General features: G+C 55.4%; 4 protein-coding genes across 5 annotated transcripts in view; 2 read left to right on the top strand and 2 right to left on the bottom strand.

Annotated features, from left to right (window-relative positions):
* DRAP1 (DR1 associated protein 1) overlaps nt 1-777 on the bottom strand; it is a 3,697-nt gene extending 2,920 nt beyond the window's left edge. The window contains exons 1-2 of one of the 2 annotated variants that reach the window (XM_027856218.1): nt 669-777; nt 87-159 (exon numbers count right to left, since the gene is read on the bottom strand). In XM_027856218.1, coding sequence (XP_027712019.1) covers nt 87-159; nt 669-710 — 115 coding nt within the window. In that variant the 5' untranslated portion in view covers nt 711-777. The remainder of the gene's footprint in view (nt 1-86; nt 160-668) is intronic. The other variant, XM_027856219.1, reaches the window with a different exon arrangement.
* Nucleotides 778-1,267: 490 nt separating this feature from the next.
* CUNH11orf68 (chromosome unknown C11orf68 homolog) lies at nt 1,268-3,932 on the top strand. The gene is made up of 2 exons (XM_027856216.1): nt 1,268-1,384; nt 2,153-3,932. Exons 1-2 carry the CDS (start codon nt 1,278-1,280, stop codon nt 2,898-2,900), a joined length of 855 nt encoding a protein of 284 aa, XP_027712017.1. The 5' UTR covers nt 1,268-1,277; the 3' UTR covers nt 2,901-3,932.
* Nucleotides 3,933-15,479: 11,547 nt separating this feature from the next.
* Nucleotides 15,480-21,673, top strand: FOSL1 (FOS like 1, AP-1 transcription factor subunit). Its single transcript, XM_027856250.1, has 4 exons — nt 15,480-15,749; nt 17,209-17,406; nt 19,023-19,130; nt 20,713-21,673. The coding sequence occupies exons 1-4, from the start codon at nt 15,531-15,533 to the stop codon at nt 21,121-21,123; spliced, it is 936 nt and encodes a 311-aa protein (XP_027712051.1). The 5' UTR covers nt 15,480-15,530; the 3' UTR covers nt 21,124-21,673.
* A 105-nt stretch (nt 21,674-21,778) lies between these two features.
* CCDC85B (coiled-coil domain containing 85B) lies at nt 21,779-23,716 on the bottom strand. Its single transcript, XM_027856251.1, has one exon. It carries the CDS (start codon nt 23,714-23,716, stop codon nt 22,970-22,972), a length of 747 nt encoding a protein of 248 aa, XP_027712052.1. The 3' UTR covers nt 21,779-22,969.
* Nucleotides 23,717-24,223: the final 507 nt, after the last annotated feature.

A 24,223-nucleotide genomic window follows, 5' to 3' on the forward strand; every position in this document is an offset into this window, starting at 1 on the left:
TTGGCCTCCTAAGCCCCCAGCCCCTCCTCCCCACCCTCCTGAGCCCCCAGCCCAGGTCGCCCCTTCCCCTCGGCGCCCAAGGATACAGATGATGACAGGTACAGCTGCTGCCACCTTGCCAATCTCCTCGTCTGTCTGCATGATCTTCTTGATTCTGGCCTTGGGATGGGGGGTGAGGGGGAGAGCAGCTTTAAGAACGACGGATACAAGAACCCCTTCCCCACCCCCATCAGCGAAGCGATGTCGGGGACCTGGGCAGGGGGCGGGGGGTGGGGGGTGGGGTGCTGCCACGGGGTGGGGGAGGGGCCGCGGCCCAGTCCCGCAGCGGGGGAGACAGGGCCCCAGGAACAGAACAGGGAGAGGGGAGGGGGCCACAGAGGGGGACCGAGGGGGGTATGGGGGGCCCAGGTGTAAAAGGGGAGTCCTGGGAGTGTGGGGCGTCCCGGGGTGCCGGAGGAGCTGGGGGGGCAGACGCCGCGGGGGGGGGGGCCGGGGGGGGGGGGGCACAAGCGGGAGGAGGGGCCCCCGGGATCCCTGGGCGGGGGTCCCGGGCGGGAGGGGAGGCGAGGACCCGGGCCCCGGGCGGGCGGGGCAGCCGTCGCGGGCCGGGCGCGGGGAGGCCCAAGCGGGGCCGGGGGCGGCTGCGGGAGCCCGGGCCGGCTCCTTACCGGCGGGAAGCGCGCGTTGTATTTCTTCTTCTTGCTCGGCATCTCGGGGCCTCCTGCTGCCGCCGCCGCCGCTGCTGCTCTCGCCGCACCTCGACCTCGGCCTCGGCCCTCCGGCCCCGGCCCCGGCTCCGGCCCCGGCTCCTCGGGCTCCTCGGGCTCCGCCGCCGCTGCTCCTCCGGCTCCGGCTGCGGCCCCGGTTGCGGCCCCGCCCGGGTCCTAGCGCCGGGCCGCCTCGTGCGCCTCAGGGTCCTAGCGCCGACCCGCTGCTCGTTCCTCCGGGTCCTAGCGCTCACCGGACCGCGCACGCTCCGCTCCGCCCTGCTCCGCCCCGCAGCGCCGCACCAGCACCTCTCCTCCCATAGACCCGCCGAGGAGGACGACGTTCGCCCCGCCTCCCTGCTGATGGAGGAACGCCTTCAACGGCCCCGCCCTCCGCACGTTCAAGCGGGGCGTCTCCGCGGAGAGGCCCCGCTCCCCGTTGGTCGCGTCCGCTGCCACGTCCGGAAAAGTCCCGCCCCCCCAGTCCCCACACCCCCTCCGTCCTGGCTGTGTCCGACCGCGGCCGGCGGTTGCCGATAAAGTTGTTGTTGAGGCGGCAGGCGGCCCAAGATGGCGGCGGCCGTAGGGTGGGCGGAGCGGAGGGCCCGTGGAGGAGAGGAGCCCCGGAGAGAGCGGGGGCCAGGCCGGGTTGGCACAGAGAGGAGCGAGAGGCGGAGGTGACTGGGCCTTGAGGGGAGACAGCGGGATCGCGGGGCGGGAAACTCCGGCCAGGGCAGGGGGCAGCGGCGGGGAGTGTACGGAAGCCGGGAGGGGCCGAGGTCGGGTGGGGGGAGGGGCGGGAGGAGGCGAGCGGCGGCGAGCGCCCCCTCCGGCGGGGGAGGGGAGGCGGAGCTGGGAAGAGCCGGGTGGGCGGAGCCTCCTTTTGGAGGGGGGAGACTGAGGCCCACCGGGCGCCTTGGCCAGGGAGGCCCCGCAGGACTCCCAAACTAGTGATCTTTGCCGGGATCCATTCGGGTTTTGTCTTCTTAGACTGAGGCCTTATCTCCTTTAGGAACTCGAGGGTGGGAGGGAAGGGGCTTTATGTCATCACGTGTAATTAGTAATAAAACGGCCATCTAATCACGACAGCCCGCAATGACGTAGCCCTCCGAGGGTTGCCAAGAGCTTTCCCTGTGTTAATTCGGTCGGGCCTCTCCACCACCTGGGGAGGGAGCAGGTGCTATCATCCCCACGTTACAGACGGGCAAACCGAGGCAGAGAGTAGTCAAGTGACTGCCTGGAGTCGCACAGCAACTAAGAGTCCGAGTCAACTTTTGAACCCAGGGCTTCCCAGACTCGAGTTCAGAACTCTACTCACTGTGACACCCAGCCCTGTCTCTTTAAAGGGCAGCAGAGAGGGGAAGGGTGGTAGGCCTCGGCCCTGCGGCCGGCAGCCAGCACGCAGGTGGGGGTTCTGCGGGCCTCACCTTTCCCCCTCCCTGCAGGATCGATCTGCCGGAGGAAGAGATCCCCCCTGGGGGCCAGGAGGATGGCTTCACAGCGGAGCATCTGGCTGCCGAGGCCATGGCAGCGGACATGGACCCCTGGCTGGTCTTCGATGCCCGCAGCACCCCACCTTGCGAGCTGGACTCCTGGCTGGCCGCCTACCCTCCTTCCCGCGTCTCTCGCTACGGGGGGCCCAGCGCCCCCAATCCCAAGCCTGTCGGCTGGATCGCCGTCTACGGGCCTGATTTCTCCCCTGGAGCTGGGGATGTCCAGGGACTCCAGGGGGCTTGGGAAGCCCTGCAGGCCAGCGGGCGGCCCATCACTCCTGCTATCCTGCGGGAGCTGGCCCTCACACACGAGGTGCTGACCGGCAAATGGCTAATGCACCTGAGCCCTGGCTTCAAGCTGGACCACGCGTGGGCTGGCATCGCCAGGGCCGTGGTGGAGGGGAAGCTGCAGGTGGCCAAAGTGAGCCCCCGGGCCCAGGAAGAGGAGCGTCAGGTCATCTGTGTCTACACGGAGGACTTCACGGACCAGGAGGGAGTGCTGAAGGCTGATGCTGCCATCCGGGCAGCTGGGGTCAAGTGCCCACTGACCTACAAGCCGGATGTCTACACCTACCTAGGAATCTATCGAGCTAACCGCTGGCACCTGTGCCCCACCCTCTACGAGAGCAGCTACCACCTGGAGAGCACCCCCCACTGCTCCCGAGTCTTGGACCGGCTCAACAACACAGCCCTGACTTAGCTGGGGTGGGTGCCCCTGTGCTGGGAGCTGAGACACCTGGGGGTGGGGAGGGCAGAGACAGTCATTCTGGCTGGCCTTCCAGGGCTCTGGACTTTGGGGACTGGTCTCAGGCCTCAGGAAAGGGGAAGGGGTGCAGACGCGGCTCGCCCAAGCATCCGGAAGGGAGAGGAGGCTGAGACGTGACGTCGTTCCCCACCCCCCCTTCCCTGGTATTGGCCCAGTAAATGGAGGGCGGATGGGACCCTCTTCCTCAGAGCTTCTGTTACTTGCCCAGAGCCTCAGCTGGGCCCCCTCCCCCTGCTTAGAGCTGCTCCTTGCCCATCCCTGGCCGGCACAGCACAGAAGAGTTGGTGGAGTGTTCCATCCTGGGAGCTGTAGTCCTGACCGTGGACAGGGCCCTCCTAGTAGAGTGAGTGCCTGCTGCTCCCTGCTCTGACTTCAATTCCCTATACCGTTCTTTCCATTGCTTCATTAAAGCCCACCTTTGTTTTCACCCCGCCCCCCTCCTGGTCCTCTGGTTTACAGGCTTGGGTGGCTGCTGGTCAGGTCAGAGGAATGGTGTTAGGCCTTCTGGGACGGAGGAGTTAAGGGCTAGCCCAGGACCAAAACCTGAGAAGCCGCAAGCCTGACCATTCACCAATGCTGCTGGCTCCTATCACCTCCCAGATCAGATCGATAATACTCTATCTGGCATGAAAGCCCTTTACAACCTGGTCTCTTCCTCCTTCCCAGTCTTCTGACACTTTATTCCTTCCCTCAAACCCCATAATCCAGGTATGATGGCCTGGCTGTTCTTGCACAGGTGAAACCGTCTCCCGACTCCAGGCCTTTGCACTGGCAGTGCCCCATACCTGGAATGCTCTTTCTTTTCACCTTTGCCTCCTGCCTTCCCTGGCACCCTCACTGCCTTCCTTCTCTTTACACTGTATATATATCTTGTGTCTATGTAGTTATTAACATGTTGTCTCTTCCATTAGAATGTGAGCCCCTTGAGGGAAGGGACCCAATTTTTTGCTTTTCTTTGTATTCACAGCACTTAGCACACAGTGCCTGGTGCCTAGTGAGCCCTGAATAAATGCTTGTTGACTGACTGTTTCCTGTGACGGCTTTGCTCAGTGCCGTATGGTACCAGTGGAGAGCTTATGGTCCATTCTCATTTGATCCCCACGACAGCCCTGTGAATTAGGGAGCATCGCTTGTATCCCCATTTTACAGGTAAGGAAACCGAGGGACAGACATCAAGTGTCACAGCTGCCAGGGTTGGGATTCAAACCTAGGTCTTCTAACTTCCAGTCCAGACCTCTTTCCATGCTCTTAACATCTGCCTCTCAGGGCAAAACTTGGTTTACTTCAACAAGCATTTATCATGTTCCCAATAGTACACATGAGGCTCTGTACCCAGTGCTGGGAATGTGAAGAAAAATGAACAGCTCCCTGCCCTCAGAGAGCTTCCGGTCTACACTATTTACACGGAGAAGGCTCTCCAGCCATTCTGTAGCCGCCAGTTGGGATCATCGAAGCCGAGCTGTTAGTCAAGCCTCGAAGAACGGTGAAGAGAAGAGGCCATTCCAGCTTAGGGAGGGTTCTGAGCAGGGGCAGGTCTCACGTGGCCTCCTGGCTTATCTGTGACGTTCCACGTGAGAATCCAACAGGGATCCGAGAAGGATGCAATAGTACGGTCCCACATGGTCCAGTGATCCCCTGCTGGACGCTGAGAAACGCATGCTCCCTGCCAGAGGCCTTTGCTCCATCCCCCCCAGAGCCCAAATGGAAGAGGGGCTCCCTCCTGAAGACAATGGCTAGATGAGGCCTGTGCAACGGGGGCCACAGCTTGTGCCGCCCGTCCTACGCGCTCCTGTTGGCGTAGCTCCTGCAGCGAGCTCCTGTGGGTGGCTGAGCTTCCTCAAGGGGACACACAGTAACTGACTATCTAGACAGGACACATCAAGTGGATGAAACCTGCCTGTTGTCTGGGCTGACGTGTGCTTAGGCAGGCTGCCAAGGTCTCAGCCGGGCCTAGAACTGACTAGAACAGTAGGCTGACTTGCATTTGGGAAATTGTGCAATACTTTTAATGAACCCCAAGGTTCTCACCAAAACAAACCAAAAAAAACACCTTTCTTTAAATGCCAGTGTGCATCTAATAGGCTGTATGGCTAACTATCATTGAAAACTGTCATCTTCCAAAACATCAAAACTAGGGCAGCTAGGTGGCACAGTGGATAGAGCTCTGGCCTTGGAGTCAGGAGGACCTGAGTTCAAATCTGACCTCAGACACTTGGCACTTACTAGCTGTGTGACCCTGGGCAAGTCACTTAACCAAAACATTAAAATTGTAGGCCACCTAAAGAGCCATTAGAGGTGAGTGATAGTGTAATGGATAGAGCCCTGGGACTGGAGTGAGGAAGACCCAAGTTCAAATTCAATCTCAGACATTTACTAGCTGTGTGACCTGGGCAAGTCACTTAACCCCTGTTTGCCTCAGTTTCTGCAACTATAAAATGGAGATAATTATAGCTCCCGCCTCCAAGGCATCACCAATGGAATCGCATGCCCTTAAAGGACTGGAATAAATACATATTTTCTGGCCCTTTTGGGGGGATCGCTAAGCCAGAGCATGACTTTATTTTTATTTTTTGTTTGTTTTTTTAAGCTAGGCAATCAGGGTTAAGTGACTTGCCCTGGGTCACACAGCTAGTAAGTGTTATGTATCTGAGGCCGGATTTGAACTCAGGTCCTCCTGAATCCAGGGCCAGTGCTCTATCCACTGGGTCACCTGGCTGCCCCATGACTTTATTTTTAAAGTGTATGGATAACGTTTTATTTGGACACAACAGACATTTCACAATGAACACCTCACTGTACTTTTTAACTTGATGCACTCCCCAAAAGCAATTGGATTGGTAACAGAGAAGTAAGGGAGATATGTCCCCTAACTGGTGGCAGGGTGAAGACCTTGACAATTATTTTGGCCTTGAGTTCTTTGCTTTTCCATGGCTATACCGTTGACACAATTGTGGCCCTGTTTTCTTTCATTGGCATCACTTTCTTTTTTCACATGATCCTCTAGATTTTTCAGATTCATCATTCCTTCGAGTGCCGGAATTTTCCTTTACATACACAGACCATAATTTGTGCAGCCAGACCCTAACTGTTTGTGTTTATCACAAATAATGCTGCCATCCACACTTGGGCGTAGCAGGAGTTTTTCCTGCTGTCAGTAACCTCCTTGAAATATAGTCCCAGTGGTGGATTTCAGGGTCAAAGGGGATGAGCAATTCAGTGACTTTTCTCGCAGAATTCCAATCCGCCCCCCCCCAGCAGCTTGACCAACTCACAGTTTCACTAACAATGAAGAAGTTTGCCTGTCTTCCTCCAACTGCTCCAGCAATGACTCTGTCCATCTTTTAGCATCTTTGCTACCTTAAGGCAGAATTCATTCAAAAGACGTTTATTGTCTTAAGTGGTGTCTCAGAATAATGATTCGTACTTATTTGGTTATTTGTGATTTTGAAATTTGTTTCAGGTGGCTATTGATCATAAGTGGTGTCTCAGGATAATGATTCGTACTTATTTGGTTATTTGTGATTTTGAAATTTGTTTCAGGTGGCTATTGATCATTTGCATTTCTTTCTTGGTAAACTTTTCTGTTGAGGTTCTTTAACATCTCTTTATGTTTCTTCCCTACGGGCTGTATTCATCAAATTTTTGTCAAATATTTAATAGAAAGATTTTCCCAAATCCATATATTTTTCTCTGATTCTAGCTGCATTGATTTTATTTGTGCGAAAACGTTTACATTTTACATATTTGAGATTCTCCATTTTGTCTTCTATGCCTTGACTGGGTATGACTTTTTCTCCTACTCACAACTGTGAAAGATTTCACTTTCCATTGTCCTAATTTTTTCTATGGAGTGACTTTTCCATCTCTCCGTTTGGAATTTTCTGTGCTATAAAGTATAAGGTGTTTGATTCTGCTCCTTTTTTGTCCTTGGCTGGATTGCGAAGCGCTCTATTGGGATGCTCAGCTCACTCCCCAAGGACTTAGCTCCAGGGAAATATGAGTAAAGGAAGCAGAGGGATACGGGAGGCACCAGGGAAGGGCTGGGCTTTCTGCTACTTGCTGCCCCTTTGGCTCGAGTCTCTTGGGCTGCTCGTCATTCCCGCGTCTCCCCCTTTCGTCTGGTGCCCCGGGGAGGGCGGTCTAACCGCCGCTTGCTAGGACGGAGCGCTGCGTGCGAAGGCTGAGTCAGGACCCGGAGCCTCACGCGATCGGAATGCCACCGCCAGGGAGCGGAGATGCCACAGGGTTGAGTTGACTTGGCGGGAGAGGGGAGGTGGGAGTGAGGTGAGTCACGGCCAGTTAGTTACTCGTGGATTTCTCCCCGTGGGCCACCGCGGCGGTCACAGGGATAGTCATCGGGCGCAGATGCTTCGGCGTCTCCTGCTCCCTTCTGGCTTCGAAGCCCAAGTCTCGTCTTTCAGGAGAGATGGAAAGGTTCCTCTTCCAGATCTGCGCAGCAACTTGCAGGAGTCACCGTTCCCCCAGCCCCTGAGGCTCCTCCCTCTACTTCCTGAGCCCAGGCAAGCCCGACTCTCTCCTCCAGCTGCTGGATCTCTCTTGGCCCTCCCGACTACACTCAGGTGCCTCAGTTTCCCCTGGAGTCATTCAACACCTGAGCCCTGTAATCCCCCAGTGGGGACACTGACACTCGGCTCCGATATCTAGCAGTCCTATGGCAAATTTTTCCTAGTATCTGAATCCTAGAAGGGGGCAGACTGAGAAGGAACACAGCCAGTCCCCCAGCTAGTTAGGGGCAGAGCTGGAACCAGAATCCAGGTCTTCGGACTTCTAGGTAGGGTGGCAGGTGCGCGTGGGTGTGGGATTCTGGGGAAGGCCCAGCCTGTCTACAGCTCAGTTTCCTCATCACCAGTAACACAGAGATATGGTTATCTGGTCTGTCTCCGTCACAGTTTTGTGGGGAGAAGGAAATGAGGTCACTTGGAAAGGAAGGCATTTGTGGGCCCCCGAAGCCTAGATAAAGGTGTAGCCCCCTCAGCCATTCATTCTACAGACATGATTTATGAGGCTCCTGAGTTTCAGAGGGCAGTGTGGATAGTTTAAATGAAAGGCAGCTGGTGGTTCAGTGAGTAGAGCTGGGCCAGGAGTCAGAAAGGCCTGAGTTTAGATTTGGCCTCTGGTACTTATTAGTTGTGTGACCCTGGACAAGTCACTGAATTTCCCTCGAGCTCAGTTTCCTCATCCGTAAAATAAAGATAATAACAGCACTCACCTCACAGAGTTGTGAGGGTCAAATAAAGTAATATTTGTAAAGCACTTAGCATATGGTAGGCACCCCCCCCCTTCTCCTTCCCTGGTGATTCCCTCTTATCCTGTCTGCCTCCCCACTTTACTGATCCTTCTCTAGACCGGACTTGCTCCCTATTCTCGTGGGACTAAGAATCGAAGAAGAGGCCAAACCCAGAGAACCTCGGTTCCCAATGTTATAGGATAAGTGGATTCCATGCATCTCTGTCCTTTTATCCTCAGTCAGTCAGGAAGGGCTTCCCGGAAGAAGAGGCCTTTGGTCATCAGGTGAAGGGGGAGGGTGCAGAGAAAGGGAGCGATGCTGGCCGAACTCCAGGAACGCATTGGGGCAGGTTTAGGGATCGCAGAATTGTCCTCGTTAGCCAACTGGAGTGCGGCACAGATTGGCCTGGAAACGGAGGCAGTACCCTACCGGGCAAGAACTTGTATGCCAGGCTAAAGGATTTGTGTTTCTGGGAAGGGAAAGAGGGATGCTTCTATAGGGAAAGTTGTGGAGAAGAGTTCCCCTCTGTCTCATCCTCCTGATGTCTCCTTCCTCTTTTGTGGAAGGAATCAGAGACAGAGCAGTCTGGTACCTGCCGTTTTCTCATTCCTCTCCATCCCACTTCCCCCAGCCCGTTAAAGGCCGTAAAGGGATTGGTTGTTTGTGTCTTAAGCTGGGGGAAAAGTCTGCCCAGTTCTGTCCACCCCAACACAAACAGCCCCTGAGCTGTCCTGGGGCACTGGGCCCCACCATCCTGGGAAGGAGGGACGCCAGGGATGTGCTATAGGAAACAGGAAATGACTGACTTGAGGAAGGCGATTGGCTTTGGATGGGGTTCAAAGCCCCCAAATGGGGAATTTCCCTGGCTGAGGCTCCCTGACTCCAGCGGAGTGCTGGGAGGGAGTGGCAGTAAGGCGCCTCAGCCCCTGGCAACCTGACACATGGGCTTGATTCATCCTCGGGGGAAACTCCCCGTTTCGTTGATTCCCAACCTTAGGATAGTAAGGGAGTAATTCAGGGTCATTGGAGGCTTCTCTGAGGAGCTCCCAGACTCCCTCCCTTCCTGATCCTTAATTTCCTCTAGTCCCCATTTCGTGCTTTAAGGGGTCAAGAAGCTATCCCCAAAAGTCAGATCTGGATTCCATGGAGGGGAGGTGGGGAGAGAGCTGATCCTGGCGGGGCGTGGGGGGTGTGGTTGAAGAACTAGCGGCAGGGAATGACCACCTGGTGGAGGTGAGAAGGGGGAAGAAGCTCTTCCCTGAGCAAGGTCAGCCCTAGGGCCAAGCAGCCGGGGCAGGAGGCGAGAGGGGAGCTCTCCAGTCAAAGAATGCCTCTTTCAGAACTCTGACTCCCTTCCAAACCCAAAATCCTTTTCTTTGGAGTCAGAAGCTTCCTGTCTGCCCGGGGGGAGGGGAAAGGCCTGAATGGCCAGCTGTCTGGCTTTCTCCATCTGTGGCAGGGATTGATTTGCCATCTGGTACCTTGCTGTTCCCCACCCCCCTCCACCTTTGTCAGCTTCGATTAGAACTGTGCAGCTCAGAGCAGAGAGAAGTGTCCTAGGAGTTGAGACTCCTGGGTTCTATTCTTGGTGCCTTGGTGAACCTGGAACACCATCCTTCTCTCCTCTTCTCGCTGGGGTCTGATGAAGACACTGTAATTCTAGGGCAAGAGAGCTGGGGCTTGGGCTAAAACTGAGGAGAGCCAGAGGGGAAAGGAGGCAACCTTGGGAAGGTGTGCCTGTGCCTTCTCAAGTCCTCTGTGACTCACTCTTCAGTCTTGGGCTGCTCCCCCTCTGTGACTCAGTTTCCCTCAGGCGTTTGGAGTTTCTCGATAGTGAGGTGTGGCAGATTTATTGGCCGACCAGATCATCCATTAGTACCTTTCATCCCAGGAGCTGAAAACCTTCTGCTTTCCCAGAGTGGGATTCAGTGACTGGCTGGGAGACAGAATGCCTGTGTTTGTATTTGTACGTAAACAGACCCCCCCCCAATTCTTACTTGTCCTCACTCCTAATAGCCACATCAATACCCAGGCAAACCTCAGCCTAAAGGATTCTTGCTCCCCATCTCCTTTCTTTTTTTTTTTTTTTGCATTTTTTATTAATTTATTTTTAGTTTTCAACATTCACTTCCATAAACTTTTGAGTTTTAAATGTTCTCCGCCTCCCTCCCTGCCTCCCTCCCCAGGATGGCATGCAATCTGATATAGGGTCTACATATATATTCCTATTAAATTCCTTTCCCATTTTAAGAGTTGGGCTGTCGGTCTTTCCAAACTTTGCTAGCTTTTTAGTCCATCAGCCTTTCACTTCTTAACAGGCCATGATATGGGGGATGGGGGTGGGGGAGGCAGTGCCTTAAAACCATCCGAATAGACCTAGACAACAGGGTCTCCTTTAAAATTTTATATATGTGTATATGTAAATATATGTGTGTGTGTGTGTGTGTTTGTATATACACATATAAATAAATAAAATTATATATATGCCTGACATACTTTTAAATCTAACCTTCATTATTACATTTTCTCCATTATTTTCTCACACCTCAACAATCAACAAAATGATAAACCAAGTCCTGATTTATAGCATTTGTCAATTGCTCACACTGAAAATTGGACCGTTTCTCAAGAGCCTGAGACCCCACCATGATGGTAAAGAACCAGAGAGGGCTTGAAGTTTGCTTAGGCTTTACCAAAGAACGAATGGAGATGTGACCAGCTGAGAAACCAGGAGAGAAAGCACCTCTGCCCATTCCTTCTGCTCTCAGGAATCTTAGGATTTAGTTTGGGGCCCAGAAGGAGAAGGCAAGAGACACCCCAGCAAAGGTCTGAGGAAGTATTCCAAGGCAGCACCTCCCAAGTGAATCAGGGCCTTGAAGCCACCACCGGTCCTGGGGAGCACCCTGGCCTCCTTCCTCTTGACCCAATCCAATCAATGGCCTCTTCCTGAGGCCTGAAGCCCTCCCTGCTGCCCTTACAATTGTTGACCTGATTCTCCTTGAACTATTTCTGCCCTTGGCTCCCACTGTATTCTGATTCCCATCCAAACCTGAGGAAATAGCTGGTGGTCTGGGCTCCTGGGTTGTGGTGCCAGGGCAGCTACTCCTGGCTGGGCAAACCACTTTCTCAGGCAGGTCCCTTTCCCTTTTGGGGCTTTAGTTTTCTCATTTGTAAACAGAAGGGGTGAGACCCAGTGATCTCTAAGGTCCCTTTCTGTTTTGATGTTCTGAACTAAAGTCTATGCTCCCTCCAGAGAAAGAACTGATAAATAGAAGTATGCGTAGTATGATTTTACATACGTATATGAACAAACATATATATGTATATCTGTGTCAAATGGTGGCCTTCTCTAGTGTGGGGTGGAGAGGCAGGGAGGGAAAGAGTTCAAAACTTAAAATGTAGCAAAAAAAAAATTAATTTAATTAAATAAGAAACAAACAAAATCTATGATTTAAGGTCTTTCCCAGCTCTGACATTCAGAATTAGGGTTGGGGTTCTTTGCCTGACACACCAGAAGCACTTAATAAATGCTTATTGATTGACTAAGGTCCCTCCCAGCTCTGACATTCTCTATTCTATGTTCTAACATCTCTCAGAGGTCTGATGTTCTCTTTTATAAGGTCCCTCCCAGCTCTGGCTTTCCTTGTTCAAAGGTCCCTTCTAGCTCTGACATTCCATGTTCTAAATTCTGTGTTCCAAGGTCCCTTCTAGTGTTATATAATTATAATCTACAGTCTTTCCCAACTCAGACATTACACGTTCTAAGACTCCTCCCAACTCTGCATTCTATGTTCTATTGTACCTCCCACCTCAAATTTTCTATGCTCTGTATTCTAATGAATGTCAGATCTGGGAGGGCTCTTAGAACATAGAACAGACAATGTCAAAGCTAGAAGTGTCCTTTGAACATAGAATGTCAGAATTATGAGAGACCTTGGAATAGGGAAGTCAGAGCTGGGAATAATACCCTTAGAACCTAGAACTGAGAATGTCAGAATTGGGAGGAGCCTTAGAACATAAAACATCAGAGCTGGGGGGATCTTAGACCAGAAAATGTTAGAGCTGGGAGAACCCTGTTGTAGAACATAGAATGTTGGAGCTTGGAGGAACCTTAGAACAAAGACTATCAGAGCTGAGAGGAGGCTTAGAACAGAGAATGTCAGTACCAGGAAGGGACTTAGAACATAAAACAATGTTAGAACTGGGAGGGAACTTAGAATACAGAATGCCAGTGCTAAGAGGAACCTCGGAACACAGAATATCAGAGCCGGGGGAGGGACCTTTCGATATAGTATGTTAGATCTAGAAGGCACCTTAGAACATGCTGTTAGAGATGGGAGATCTTAGAACAGAGAATGTCAGGGTAGGAGGGCCCTTAGAACACTGACCAGGGTGTGGCAGAGCTGGGAGAACCATTTGAAACCATTCAGTCCAAGCCCTTTATTTTACAGATGGGGAGAGTTACCCGTTGTTACAATTCCCAAGGTGATTTCAAGTCAAGGACAGAACTGGGGCTAGAACCCAGGGCTCCTGATTGTTCAGCCCTTTTTCTTTCCCCTGCAACGTCCTGCCTCTGGGGGGGGGGGGTGGCCCTGGGTGTGCATTTCTAGGGCTGTGAAGTACAATTGGGCCCAGTTCAGTAGAAATGAGCGAGCCAAGTATGTGTCAGCAAGTGTGTGTTGAAGCACGTCCTTGTGTGTCAGCCTCTGAGTGTGCATCTGCTTCTGTCCTTCTGCCCTGGGATGTGGTACCCATTACGAGCTGACCTCTGGTGGGGCTTGTGCTGATATGTGCAGGTATGCACCTAGGTCATTCAGGGCCCTTCTACTGAGATGAGTCTCCCCCCGGGGATCCTGTGTGAGGAGACCCCTGTTCGGGGAGTCCAGAGCCAGCCCTCCTCACAGATCTGAAGGCAATCCGCTAGGGATTCAGTGCAGTCCTTCCAGTCTTATCTGACCCCATGTAGGGTTTTCTGGAATGGTTTGCCTTTTCTTTCTCCAGCTCATTTTAGATGAGGAAACTGAGGCAAATGCCCAGGGTCACACTGCTAGTAAGTGTCTGAAGTCACGTTTGAACTCAGGTCTTCCTGACTCTAGGCCCAGGGTTCTATCCACTGAGCCACCCAGCTGCCCAATCCTGTAGGGATGGGGGGTGGGGGAAGGGACTTCTGAGACTATGTAGGCAACATGGCATAATAAACAGAGAACACTGGATTGAGAGACAGAGGCCCCGAGTCAGGTCCCAACTCTGCTATTTATTACCTGTGTGGCCTTGGACAAGTCATTGCCCATTAGGTTGGTAACCTCCATGAGGGACTGTTTTTGCTTTTCTTTATCTCAGCACTTAGCACATACTAGGGGCTTAATAAATACTTGTTGACTTGACTACCCTTGGGTCTCAGTTTCCTCCTCTGTAAAATGAGGGGGCTGAACAAGATGGTTTGTAAGGCCCTTTTCATCTTTAAATCTATAAACCAATTTAAAGAGGTAGTGAAGGCCCCCGGTGAGGAAAAGGACCGAGAGGCTTTCAGATCTGTTTCTTATTCTACGTAGGCAGAAAGATGGAGTGGAGGACCTCATTGCTCTCTTCCCCTTTCCCTTTGAGAATTGGAAATTACTTGAGTTTAACTCCTTTGCATTTTATTTTTTTTTTCAAGCATGGACAGGCAGCTCACTAGCTTCCACTTGGTTCAGGGCCAGCCAGTTCCCATTTCAATAATGCTCTAAAGATTTTCAAAGTTCCTCCTCACCTGGCCCCCTCCGACCTTTCCAGTCTCCTGGCCCCCTCACTCCTGGACACATCCTCTTTGATCCAGTGACCCTGGCCTCCTGGCTGTTCCATGAGCAAGACCCTCCCTCTCTAAAATCGAGGCATTCTCCCTGGCTGCCCGCTCCCCCACCCCCCAGACCCGAACTCTGCTCTGACTGCTGCCCTCCCTGGCTTCTTTTAAATCCACTTCAAATCCTACCTTTTAGAAGAAGCCTTCCCTAGCCCCTCTTAATCCCAGCGCTTTCTCTCTTTTAATTACTTCCTAGTTATCTTGTACCTAGCTCACTTGCCTGAGTTTGTTTGCACATTGTCTTCACCTTTAGATTGGGAACTCCTAGAGGGCTGGGGCTGTCTTTTGCCTCTTTTTGTATCCCCAGCACTTAGCAAGTAGTAGGTGTTTAATAAAAGCGTGTTGAATGAATGAGCAATTCTCCCACCACCGCCCTGTGAGGTAGGCAGTATTATTAACTCCTTTTCACAGAGGTGGAAACCGAGATTCAGAAAAGTGAATTGACTGGCCCAACGACACGCAGCTAGAATCAGAGCTGACGCTGGAGCCCACGTCGCCTTTTGTGAGCTGTTCCCCAAATTCCATGCCTCATTTCCCCACTGCATTTGCATAAGGACTCCCCACCGCTAGCCTCCTCCCCGTCCCGGAACATTTCTTGCCATCTCTGCCTCTCCGAAGCACTCCTCCTTCTAGGCTTAGCGCAGGTGACCTCCTCTGGGAAGCCCTGGTCCCCACTTCTTCCCCCTCGGTGCTTTCTTTAAATCACCTTGTCTTCCTTATTCCTGGTATATGCAGTATCCCTCTCCCCCTCCTCCAAAAAGAATGTAAGCTCCCTGAAGGCAGGGCCCTGGAATCGTTCCTTTCTGCGCTCTCCGCTCTCCCACCCAAATCTATCATGAAGCCGGAAGAGCTTCGCTTGTACCCAACAGTGGGCTATTGCCCCCCCACCCCAGTACTTTCTTCGTACTTATCTAGGTGGCGATAAATACTCAGTAGAACGTAAGCTCCCTGAGGGCAAGGGCTGCTTCATTTTGTTCTCTGTATCCCCAGCGCCTGGCGCAGGATTGGTGCTAAATAAAAAGGACTGAGAAGTTGAATTCCTTCTCCTTGCCCTGGCAGCGCGAGGCTGCGGATACGCGGGCCTGGCTGCTCCCTCTCGGCCTGGCCCCTCATCCCTCTGGGCCCTCAGTGCCTGGGAGCCAGGAGGCGGAGTCCAGGTGCCCTAGAACCTGCGGCGATGTCTGGCGTCGGGGGAATCCTTTACTAAGCCTAGGCGTGGCGTAGGAAGTTGCCCCATATATGGGCATCTACGTCATCAGCCCTTCGACCGTACCAATCTGTTTGGCTCCCAGGGGGAAACGCGCGGACTGTTGGCTCTGAGGAGCATGGGCCTGGGTCCTTTTTTTTTCTGAAAAGAAGAGGATAGAATTGGGTAAGCGAGAAGACGAAATATAAAAAGGCGGAGTTCAGAAAAGATTTTCATTTTTGGAAGTTAAAGTCGAGAAAGTGGATCGCGATCGTCCCCCCCCAGACGAAAATGGTTCATTCCACAAAAAGGTTCATTCATAAAAAAGCAAAGGAGGCGACCGAGCATCAAGTGAGTCAGAAGCGAGTAGGGACGCGGGGAGTCTGGGAAGCCAGGGACCCACTCAATACTAGCGAAGACATGTTCCGAGACTTCGGGGAAGCTGGGCCCAGTTCCGGGGGCGGCTCGTACGGCGCTCCTCAGCAGCCGCCCACCACTTCGGGCCAGCAGGTGAGGAGGACACGAGAGCCAGGATGGTGCGCTTGGGGCCCCAAGCGACTCGGGACGGGCTGGGAGGCTGGCAGGTCGGCTGGGAGGGTACTTACTCCCCAGCGGCGAGACCCGGAGGGGGATGGAGAGGCCCAGGGCCTGGCCTGGGCTCTCCAGCCGAAGATCTCCGTGTCAGGGGAATGGGACTCCTGGAGGCAACTCGGTTCAGAGTGCCCGCGCGGGCAGCTAGCCAGGTCTGGCCCCCCAAGGCCCAGCGTTCCGTCTCTCGAAGCCTCTTATCCGTACCCCGATCTACCCTCTAGCCCCGGGCTCTGCCCCCTTTTCTATTCCTCCTCCTCCTCCCCCACGCCCCTTTCTCCCAGCCCGCTATTCCCCTGGCTCCACACGTCAGTTATCCGGGCCGAAGCGGGCCCTGGCCTGCGCCCACCCTGACCTGGAGCGGGGATGTGGGGAGTCAGATTCTTGGATGTCTGATTCATTTCGGGACTTTCAGCTTCATGACCCTCCCAAAGGATGAGGCTGAGAAGGAGAAATTAATCCCTCTCTGGGCTTCTAGGGTCCTCGGGATTGAGCTGGCGAGGGGGCGTAGCCCTGGGATCCTGGCCGGACACCTCCCCCACCAGCCATTGCGTGTGGGACTCCGGAACCTGGGGTGGTGGGTGCGAGAGCCAGTGCTCTGTCCCCCAGGACCCAGGGGACTCTGGGCAGGTGCCCATTTCCTGCCGAACCAGGGCCAGGCGAGCACGTGTCCCGCTTGGGGAGCTAGCCGGCCGAGGGCCCGAAGCGCCGAGTCACAGGCAGCTGAGTCACCGGGGGTGGGAGGGGGGGCTTGCGGGGGGCGCCCCTCCCTTCCTGGCCCCCAGAGGCGCTCCTGTCCGCGATTGCCGCAGCCTTTGGGTGCCCAGGGAGGAGGAAGCCGCTGACTCCAGAGTCCCTCAGGGGACGGAACTGGGGTCACCGAGGCCGCCCCAGCCCGGAGGAGACTGAGCCTGAACAGGCCTGGGCACGACAGCACGGCTTCCCGGACAGGGTCCCGGCCCCTCCTGACCCCACAGCCCGGGGCTCTTCCTAACCTCGCCCTCCCTAGCCTCTTCCGCGCCCACCCCACTCACCACTAACGTCTTCCCATTCCCTAAACCCGGGCTTCGGGCCCCAAGGTCATTCCTGAGCTCCCAGTCCCTCAGAGTCTTCCATCAGCCCCCTACCCCTAGTACTGGAGTTGAGAAGGGGGAGTTCAGTACTCGTCTAGCTGAGGCTGGCCCTGCCTGAAGCCAGCTGCAGCCCCCGAAAGCAGGACCTTCCTCCATCTTCACTTGGTGCTGGAGCTCTGTGGGACGGCGGCGTTGCCTCAGGTTGGCCCAAGCAGCCCCCCTCCGTGGAGCCGGCCACTTTACCTCGGCCTTCCTGAGCTGAGGTATTCCCTAACTGCCTCCCTTCTTTTTTGTTTCTCCTCCCCTAGAAGTTCCATTTCGCCCCCACCCTCAACACGGTCAGCAGCAGCCAGGAATTTCAGTGGATGACGCAGCCCCGATACTTGGGACCCGGTGGCAGTTACCCCAGACCTCTCCCTTACCAGCCCTATGGCCTCCAGGGCCGACCTGGAGTCATTCGTGCTGTGGGGCCTCCACCTGGGGTTCGGAGGAGGCACGGCGAACAGGTGAAAGACCCTTCCCCCCAGATGGAGGGAGGCCCCCACCTTGGGACCCAGAGGGTGCTTTCTGGCTCCCCAAAGTCAGCTGCTTGGAGCCTAGGGTACACACAGGCAGAGACTTGTTTTCCACCTGGGTCCCTCTTACTCCTAGGAATGAGAGAGGCTGAGGATTTTAGCCCGTTGGCCCCCTTAGCAGCTCTCTGACACTAACTAGCTGGGTCCCTTCTGTGGCTCTCGACTTCTTCTGCAAAATGGGACCAATTGTTCCACCACAGCTCTCACTGACTTGTGTGAAGGCAGGCCCTACAGAAATGTGAATTAGGGCCCTCACTTTCCTCCTCTGAAAAATGAGGGGTTGGACTCTGGAGACCCTTCCAGCCCTAAATCCTGCAATCTTTGCCTCCTTTTCATGAGCTCCTAAACCCAGAGCTGAAGCCTAGCAGCCAGCAAGTTCAAGCCCTTCCTTTCACAGTGAAGGAAACAGAGGCACTGGGAGGGAGAATAAGGGACTTGGGCACTGGGTTTGTTCCCTGGAATCAGCTGCCTTTTCCACCCTCTCGGTGCCTTGGTTTCCTTATTTCTAAAGCGAGGTGTTTGGACTACAGGAACTCCAAATTCTCTTCCACTTCTGAATCCTAAGGCTCAGGACACACCACCATAGCCCTGGTCTCTGCTCCCAAGCAAAGACCTGCAGCAGCCCCTTAAGGGGCAGAGGCCGTCCGTCTTTGGATGCCCAGTGCCTGGCACAGTGGGATGTGCTTAATAAATGCATGTGGGTTGCTTGATCCCCATGGCCTGAGAGTCCCTTATTTTGGGGCAGAGTGAGGACCCCTCCCCTTCAGTCAGTCCCTTTGGGAGATCATATCCTGGTCGGGTAGTGTGGCATTCACGGGGGCATTTGAAGTCATAAAGAGGTTCAAATTCCGTTTCTGACTTGTTCGATGTGTGACACAGCGCAAGTCATTTAGTCTTTCTGAGCTTCAGTCTGCTCATCTTGAAATGGGGGGTTGGACTGTCACGGGATCTGCACCTCCTCATCCTTCTGGTTCAAGAATCCTGTCTCCAAGCTCCCTGATAAGTGACCAGCCAGTCCTCAGGGAAGCCCAGCCCACTGCAGGACAGGTCTAACAGTCTAACGATTAGGAAAGGAAGATGAAAGTGGCTCCACAACTTACCCCCACTGCTCCTGGTTCAGCCCTCTGGGGGCAAACAGAACCAATCTACTCCTTTTTCAAACACTCAAGCGTTTGGCACAGTGACCTTGGCCAACCTGAGTCTTTTCTTTTTCTGGCCAGATATATTCAGTTCCTTCACCCAGTCCTCAGATGGCATGGATTCAAGGCCCTTCGCTATCTTGGTCATCCTCCCAGGACACTCCCCTGTTGGTCAATGTCCTTTGGAAACAATAATGTCCAGAACTGAGCATGAGACTCTGGCCTCTGTAGCCGATAAGGTTCCTTTCAGCTCAGATTTGGTGATTCCATGACCCCTTGATTCTGGGCTGCTCTTCCCAGGGTGTAAGGGATGGATAGGGTTCTCCTCCTTCCCCTTCCCTGCCACAGACCAGCACCTCCCACTCATGATGGTTTTCATCTTTGTTCCTCTCCTCTAACCCCTTGCAGATAAGTCCAGAGGAGGAGGAGAGGAGGAGGGTCAGGCGGGAGAGAAACAAGCTGGCAGCAGCCAAATGCCGGAACAGGAGGAAGGAGCTAACTGACTTCCTGCAAGCAGTAAGTGAGAGGATCGGGTCCCATAAGGCCCTAGGGCAAAGGCTCTCAGAGCCTGGGGGGAGCGGGGGGGGGGGGGGGGGGGGGGGGGGGGGCGGGGTCCTGCTTTCTCTCTATTGGCTGCTGCGGACTTAGGAGTCTGAAGGCCTGAATGCAGGTCCAGGTACTGACACTAACTGTGTCCCCAGACCCTCCCCTTCTGAGTCTCAGTTTCCTACTGGCAAAGGGGGGGTGATAATATTTGTACTACCTACCTTGGAAGTTTGGATTGTGGTGATAAAAAGTATTCTGTAAACCCCTGAAGCACCGAAGAAACTATTATTATTTGTTCAGACCTGGAGAGAGTTACTAATAGTGAAGGCTCCAGAACCATCAGTGGCTCCCTATTGCCCTCTAAGTAAAAGTCAGATCCTTATCTGGCACTCAAGGCCTTCTACCCTAACTTATCAATCTAATTTTACCCTATTTGCCTCTTACTCTATTCTCTAGGCAAACTAAACTACTTATTTCCCCCCGTCCATGCCTCACTTCTTAGCTTTTGCTTAGGCTGGTCCCCTTGCTTGAAATTCTCTCCAAGCCCTTTGAACTCCTACCTTTCCTTTGAAGCCTAAATCAAAATACCACCTCCTGCAGGAAGCCTCTTTTGATAATACAAAACAAAAATAATTGTCCTCAACTTGTATTTGTATAATGCTTAAAGGTTTTCAAAACACCTTACAAATATTAGAGATAGGTGTGATTATTCCCATTTTAAAGATGAGGAAACTGAGGCAGTCAATGGTTAAGTGACTTGCCCAGGGTCACACAGCTGGTAAATATCTGAGGCTGGATTTGAACTCAGGACTTCTTGCCTCCAGGTTCAGAGCTCTATCTACTTTACCACCTGCCTCCCCTACCCCTACCCCGTCCCTGAAGCCGCTTCCCCTTCTGATCTCCAAGGACATTGTTTTGCACTCATACACAGTATTAAATGACATCTGTATTTGTGTCTTATTTCCCTCTTGTGCTCCACGGGGGGCGGAAACCATGTACCCTCCAAACTCCATCTCTCTCAGTACTTAATGTTTATTCGTCTTTTGTTGTTTTGGTAAGGCAATCAGGGTTAAGTGACTTGCCCAAGGTCACACACCAAAGCTAGTAAGTGTCAAGTGTTTGAGGCCAGATTTTGAACTCAGGTCCTCCTGACTCCAGGGTCAGTGCTTTACCGCTGCGCCTCCTAGCCGCCCCAACTTAATGTTTATTGAATGGAGTAAAGGCAGTCAGGGAGTCCGGATACCAATTGAAATTCCAGCTTCACCACTTAGCAGCTGGGTGGCCTGAGGCAAATCACTTAATCTCTCTGAGCCTCAGTTCCCTCCTCTGTAAAATGACCTGGGTTGGCCTAAAAGATCCCTAACTCCTGTGATCCCATGAACCTCACCCTTCGGGAGCCTGATGAGCATTGTAGTCTGGACTGATCCAGCACCTGGGGACTTTGGTGAGACTCATGGTGTCCAAGAGGAGAAGGCCAAAGTGGGGGGAGGTGGGGGTGGGTGCTGCCCTGCTTCTGATGACTCACATTTCAACATCCTACCTCTCCTCACAGGAGACAGACAAACTGGAAGGAGAGAAGTCTGAGCTACAGAAAGAGATCGAAGACCTGCAAAAGCAGAAAGAGCGGCTGGAGCTGGTTCTGGAGGCTCACCGGCCTGTGTGCAAGGTCCCCAGTGAGTCGGGGGAAGAGGCTGAGCCAGCAGAGAGGGCCTCAGGCAGCGCCCCTGCTCCTGTCCGTCGCCGGCCCCAAATCTCCCTCTCCCCTGGTCCTGTTCTGGAGCCAGAGGCCCTGCACACGCCCACTCTCATGACCACCCCCTCCCTGACCCCCTTCACTCCCAGCCTGGTCTTCACCTACCCAGGGACCCCAGAGCCCTGTGCCACTGCCCATCGTCGCAGCAGCAGCAGCAGTGGGGACCCCGGCTCGGATCCCCTGGGCTCTCCCACGCTTTTGGCCCTCTGAGCCTCCAAGAGCTCGTCCCCTTTACCCTGGCCCAGCCAATCTAGGCCACCCCCTTCTTGTTTGGCCCCCATCTCCACCCTGTTCTGCAGGGTCCAGGACACAAATAGAGATGTCCTGAGCATCTTGGGGACCATGAAGTCTCTCCAGCCACCTCCCTGGGCTCAGGCTGACACTGATCCTATTCAAGGCAAGGAACATTGAAGTGCCTACTATGTGCAGGAACTCCTACTGTTGCAGGAGCTCTTGGGACTGCTTCCCTCCCCTGACACACAGCTCAGAGCTCCAGGGCCAAGTCGCCTGCATCCCTGTCCTCTGGGGCTGATTGCTAATCTTCCTACAAGGCCCTGACCCCCTTCTGAGCTATCACTGCCTCCTAGCCCCTCGGCTCCACAGGCTCCACATGGGACCAACGTCCTCCCCTGCAGCTCCAGGCGTCCAAGAGAACACTAAACACAAAAGCCCTTCTTCCCAGCAGCATAGGTGATGCGGAGCACCCCGCCCCTCCCCACCCCCACTGCCTTGCTCTGGTGCCCTTCTCACTGGGCAGGCCCTACCTCTGGAAGAAGAGCTCCCAGGCCTTCTTGATGTGCTGGAGTGGCCCTCGGCCCTCGAAGCTCAGAGAGGCTCCCCCCAAGCCCCACATGGAACCTACTCCTTTTCCTGAGAGGCTGCTATTTATTTTCCTAAAGAGACTATTTTTGTACAAATTGGCCAAATGGAATAAAAGAACTGAAGGTTGGCTTTGGGTGGTGTCTCCCTGGGATCTGGGAATTGTCTATCCAGGCAGAGAAGGATCTTAGAACACAATGCCGGTGTCCTTACAACATAGAACATAGGATGTCAGAGCAGGGGTGACCTTGGAACACAGAACACACAATGTCAGAGCTGGAATGGATTTGAGGCATCATCCAACCTAACTTCATCTTACAAATGGAGAAACTGAGGCCAAGAGAAGAGTGTAGTCTTGTCCCAGATTAGGTGGCTAGTTTGTGGCTAGACCAGGGATAGGACTCAAGCCTCTGGGTTCCTCAATTCCAAAGATTCCGGGAAACTTGGGAATGGGGGGGTTGCCTTTCCCACAGGGATAGTTTCTACATTAGCCAGGAAGAGGAGCAGTGCCCCGCAATCACTTCCCTGTCATCCCAATGGCCTGCCAGCCAGGCCCCGAGGTATCCTGCCCCTTGGCCAGCTCTGAAATCCCAGGGGAGGGGGGGGGTTCACCTCGGGCTCCTCTTTATCTGGACCTTAAACCCCACCACCTGCTTCCTGCTCCATTGTCTTAGCCAGAAACATCCTGGTCTGGGCAGGAAGGAGCCTGGATAGGGTGGGGGCTCCTCCTCAGGGCTTGGATCTGGGCCTAGTTTTGCTGCAGAAATCTCTAGACCCCTCTGAGCCCCGGCCCTTGGGTGTCCACTAAAGATTTGCTCCCTCACTAATTCCCGGGGGGCAGCTGCCTCCTCACTCCATCTTCTCGGGGTCAGAGGAGCCGGGACAAACTCCAAGGTTTCCCCAGGGATCTCCCTCCAAGCACAAGCCATTCTGGTTGAGGCTCCCTCCACTACATAAAGGGCCCGCGGCTGGGCGTCGCGGGAAGTCACCCCAATCTCCAAAGGGGTCTGGCTCCCCACCCCACCCCACCCCCAGCCCCGAGTCGCCTCTGGGTCCCCAAACAGACGCACGGTCTAGGCCCGTGGGCTGGGATCTCCTGCAGTTTTATTGCCCAAGGGCAAGGGCGCGTCTGTCCCCTCCGTCCGGGCTGGACAGAGCTGGGGCCGGGGCCGGCAGCCCGAGGCCGCTTCCCAGCTCGGCAGGGGCAGGGGCAGGGGCTGGGGGCTGCGGGGCTCGCTCAGTCGTCCGGAGAGCAGGCCAGGTGCAGCTGGTCCGGGCTGCCCACGCTGCCCGTGCTCGAGCTGCCGTCTCCCACGTCCCGGGCCCCGCACGGGGGCAGCCCCAGCTCGGGCCCGGGACCACCCGGGCCGTCGGGGCCGGGGCCTCCTGGGCCTCCTCCAGGCTCGGCCCCGGCCTCAGCCTCAGCTCCTCCTCCTCCTCCTCCTCCTCCTCCTCCTGCTGCTGCCGCCGCGGCGGCTGCCGCAGAGGCAGAGGCTGCCCCGGCCCCGGCCCCGGCCGCCGGCCGCGGGCCCCACTCCTCCTCCAGCGCCAGGCAGAGCTCCTTGAGCGCCAGGTTCTCTCGCAGCAGCTCGTCCTGGCGCCCCTCGAGCTGCGCCAGCTTCTGCCAGCAGCCGGCCAGCTCGTCGCGCACGGCCCGGGACGCGTGCGCCCCGAAGAGCTGCCACTCGCGGGCCACGCGGCGGCCCTTCTGGCGCTCGTGGTCCAGGAAGCAGCAGAGGTCGCGCAGCTCGCGGTTCTCGTCCTGCAGCCGTCGGTTGACCTGCTTGAGCTCGCGGATCTCGCCCAGGTGGCCCTGCAGCTGCCGGTTGACCTCCTGCATGAGGCGGCCGCGCTGCACCAGCGCCGCCAGCTTCTCCGCCTCCTCCTGCCGCAGACGGCGCACCAGCTCCTCCTTGGCCAGCCCCGCCAGCTCCGCGTCGCTCAGCGGCCGCCCCGGGCCGCCCGCCGCCTCGCCGCCCTCCATGGCCCCCGGCCGGGCGCCCGCTGGCGCATCCCCCCCCCGGCCCGCTGCCCCCCGGGCCGGCCGAGCGGGGCAGGGGCGCAGAGGCGGCCCCGAGGCCGAGGCAGCGGCGGCAGCGGCGGCGGCGGCGAGAATGGGGGCCCGGGGGCGAGCGGGCGGCCCGGGGCGGGGCCCCCTGACGTCACGGGGACGCGGCCAATGGGGCCGGACCGCGGCGGAGCCCGGGGAGGGTGGGGGGGGGCCCGCCCAGGGATGCTCGGGCCTGGCCCGGGGAAGGGAGGGGGAGCCGGGCGGGAGAAAGGTCCTTTCTGCCCAGCTTGGCAACAGCCTTGGACCCGGACGACCGCGTTCCCGGTCCTCCAAGGGCTCCCATCCTAGCTTGCACCGCGGCATCCCCGTGCCTGCGGGGGTGGGGGAGGGACTCAGATGTCCCAGCTCCCGGTCCTCGGAGGACTCCCACCTCATCTTCCCCAGAACCCGGGCGTCCCGGTGCTGCCCTGAGGTCCTATC

The sequence above is a fragment of the Vombatus ursinus genome, unplaced genomic scaffold (assembly GCF_900497805.2).
Source record: "Vombatus ursinus unplaced genomic scaffold, bare-nosed wombat genome assembly UNPS02011369.1, whole genome shotgun sequence".
Lineage (NCBI taxonomy): Eukaryota > Metazoa > Chordata > Mammalia > Diprotodontia > Vombatidae > Vombatus > Vombatus ursinus.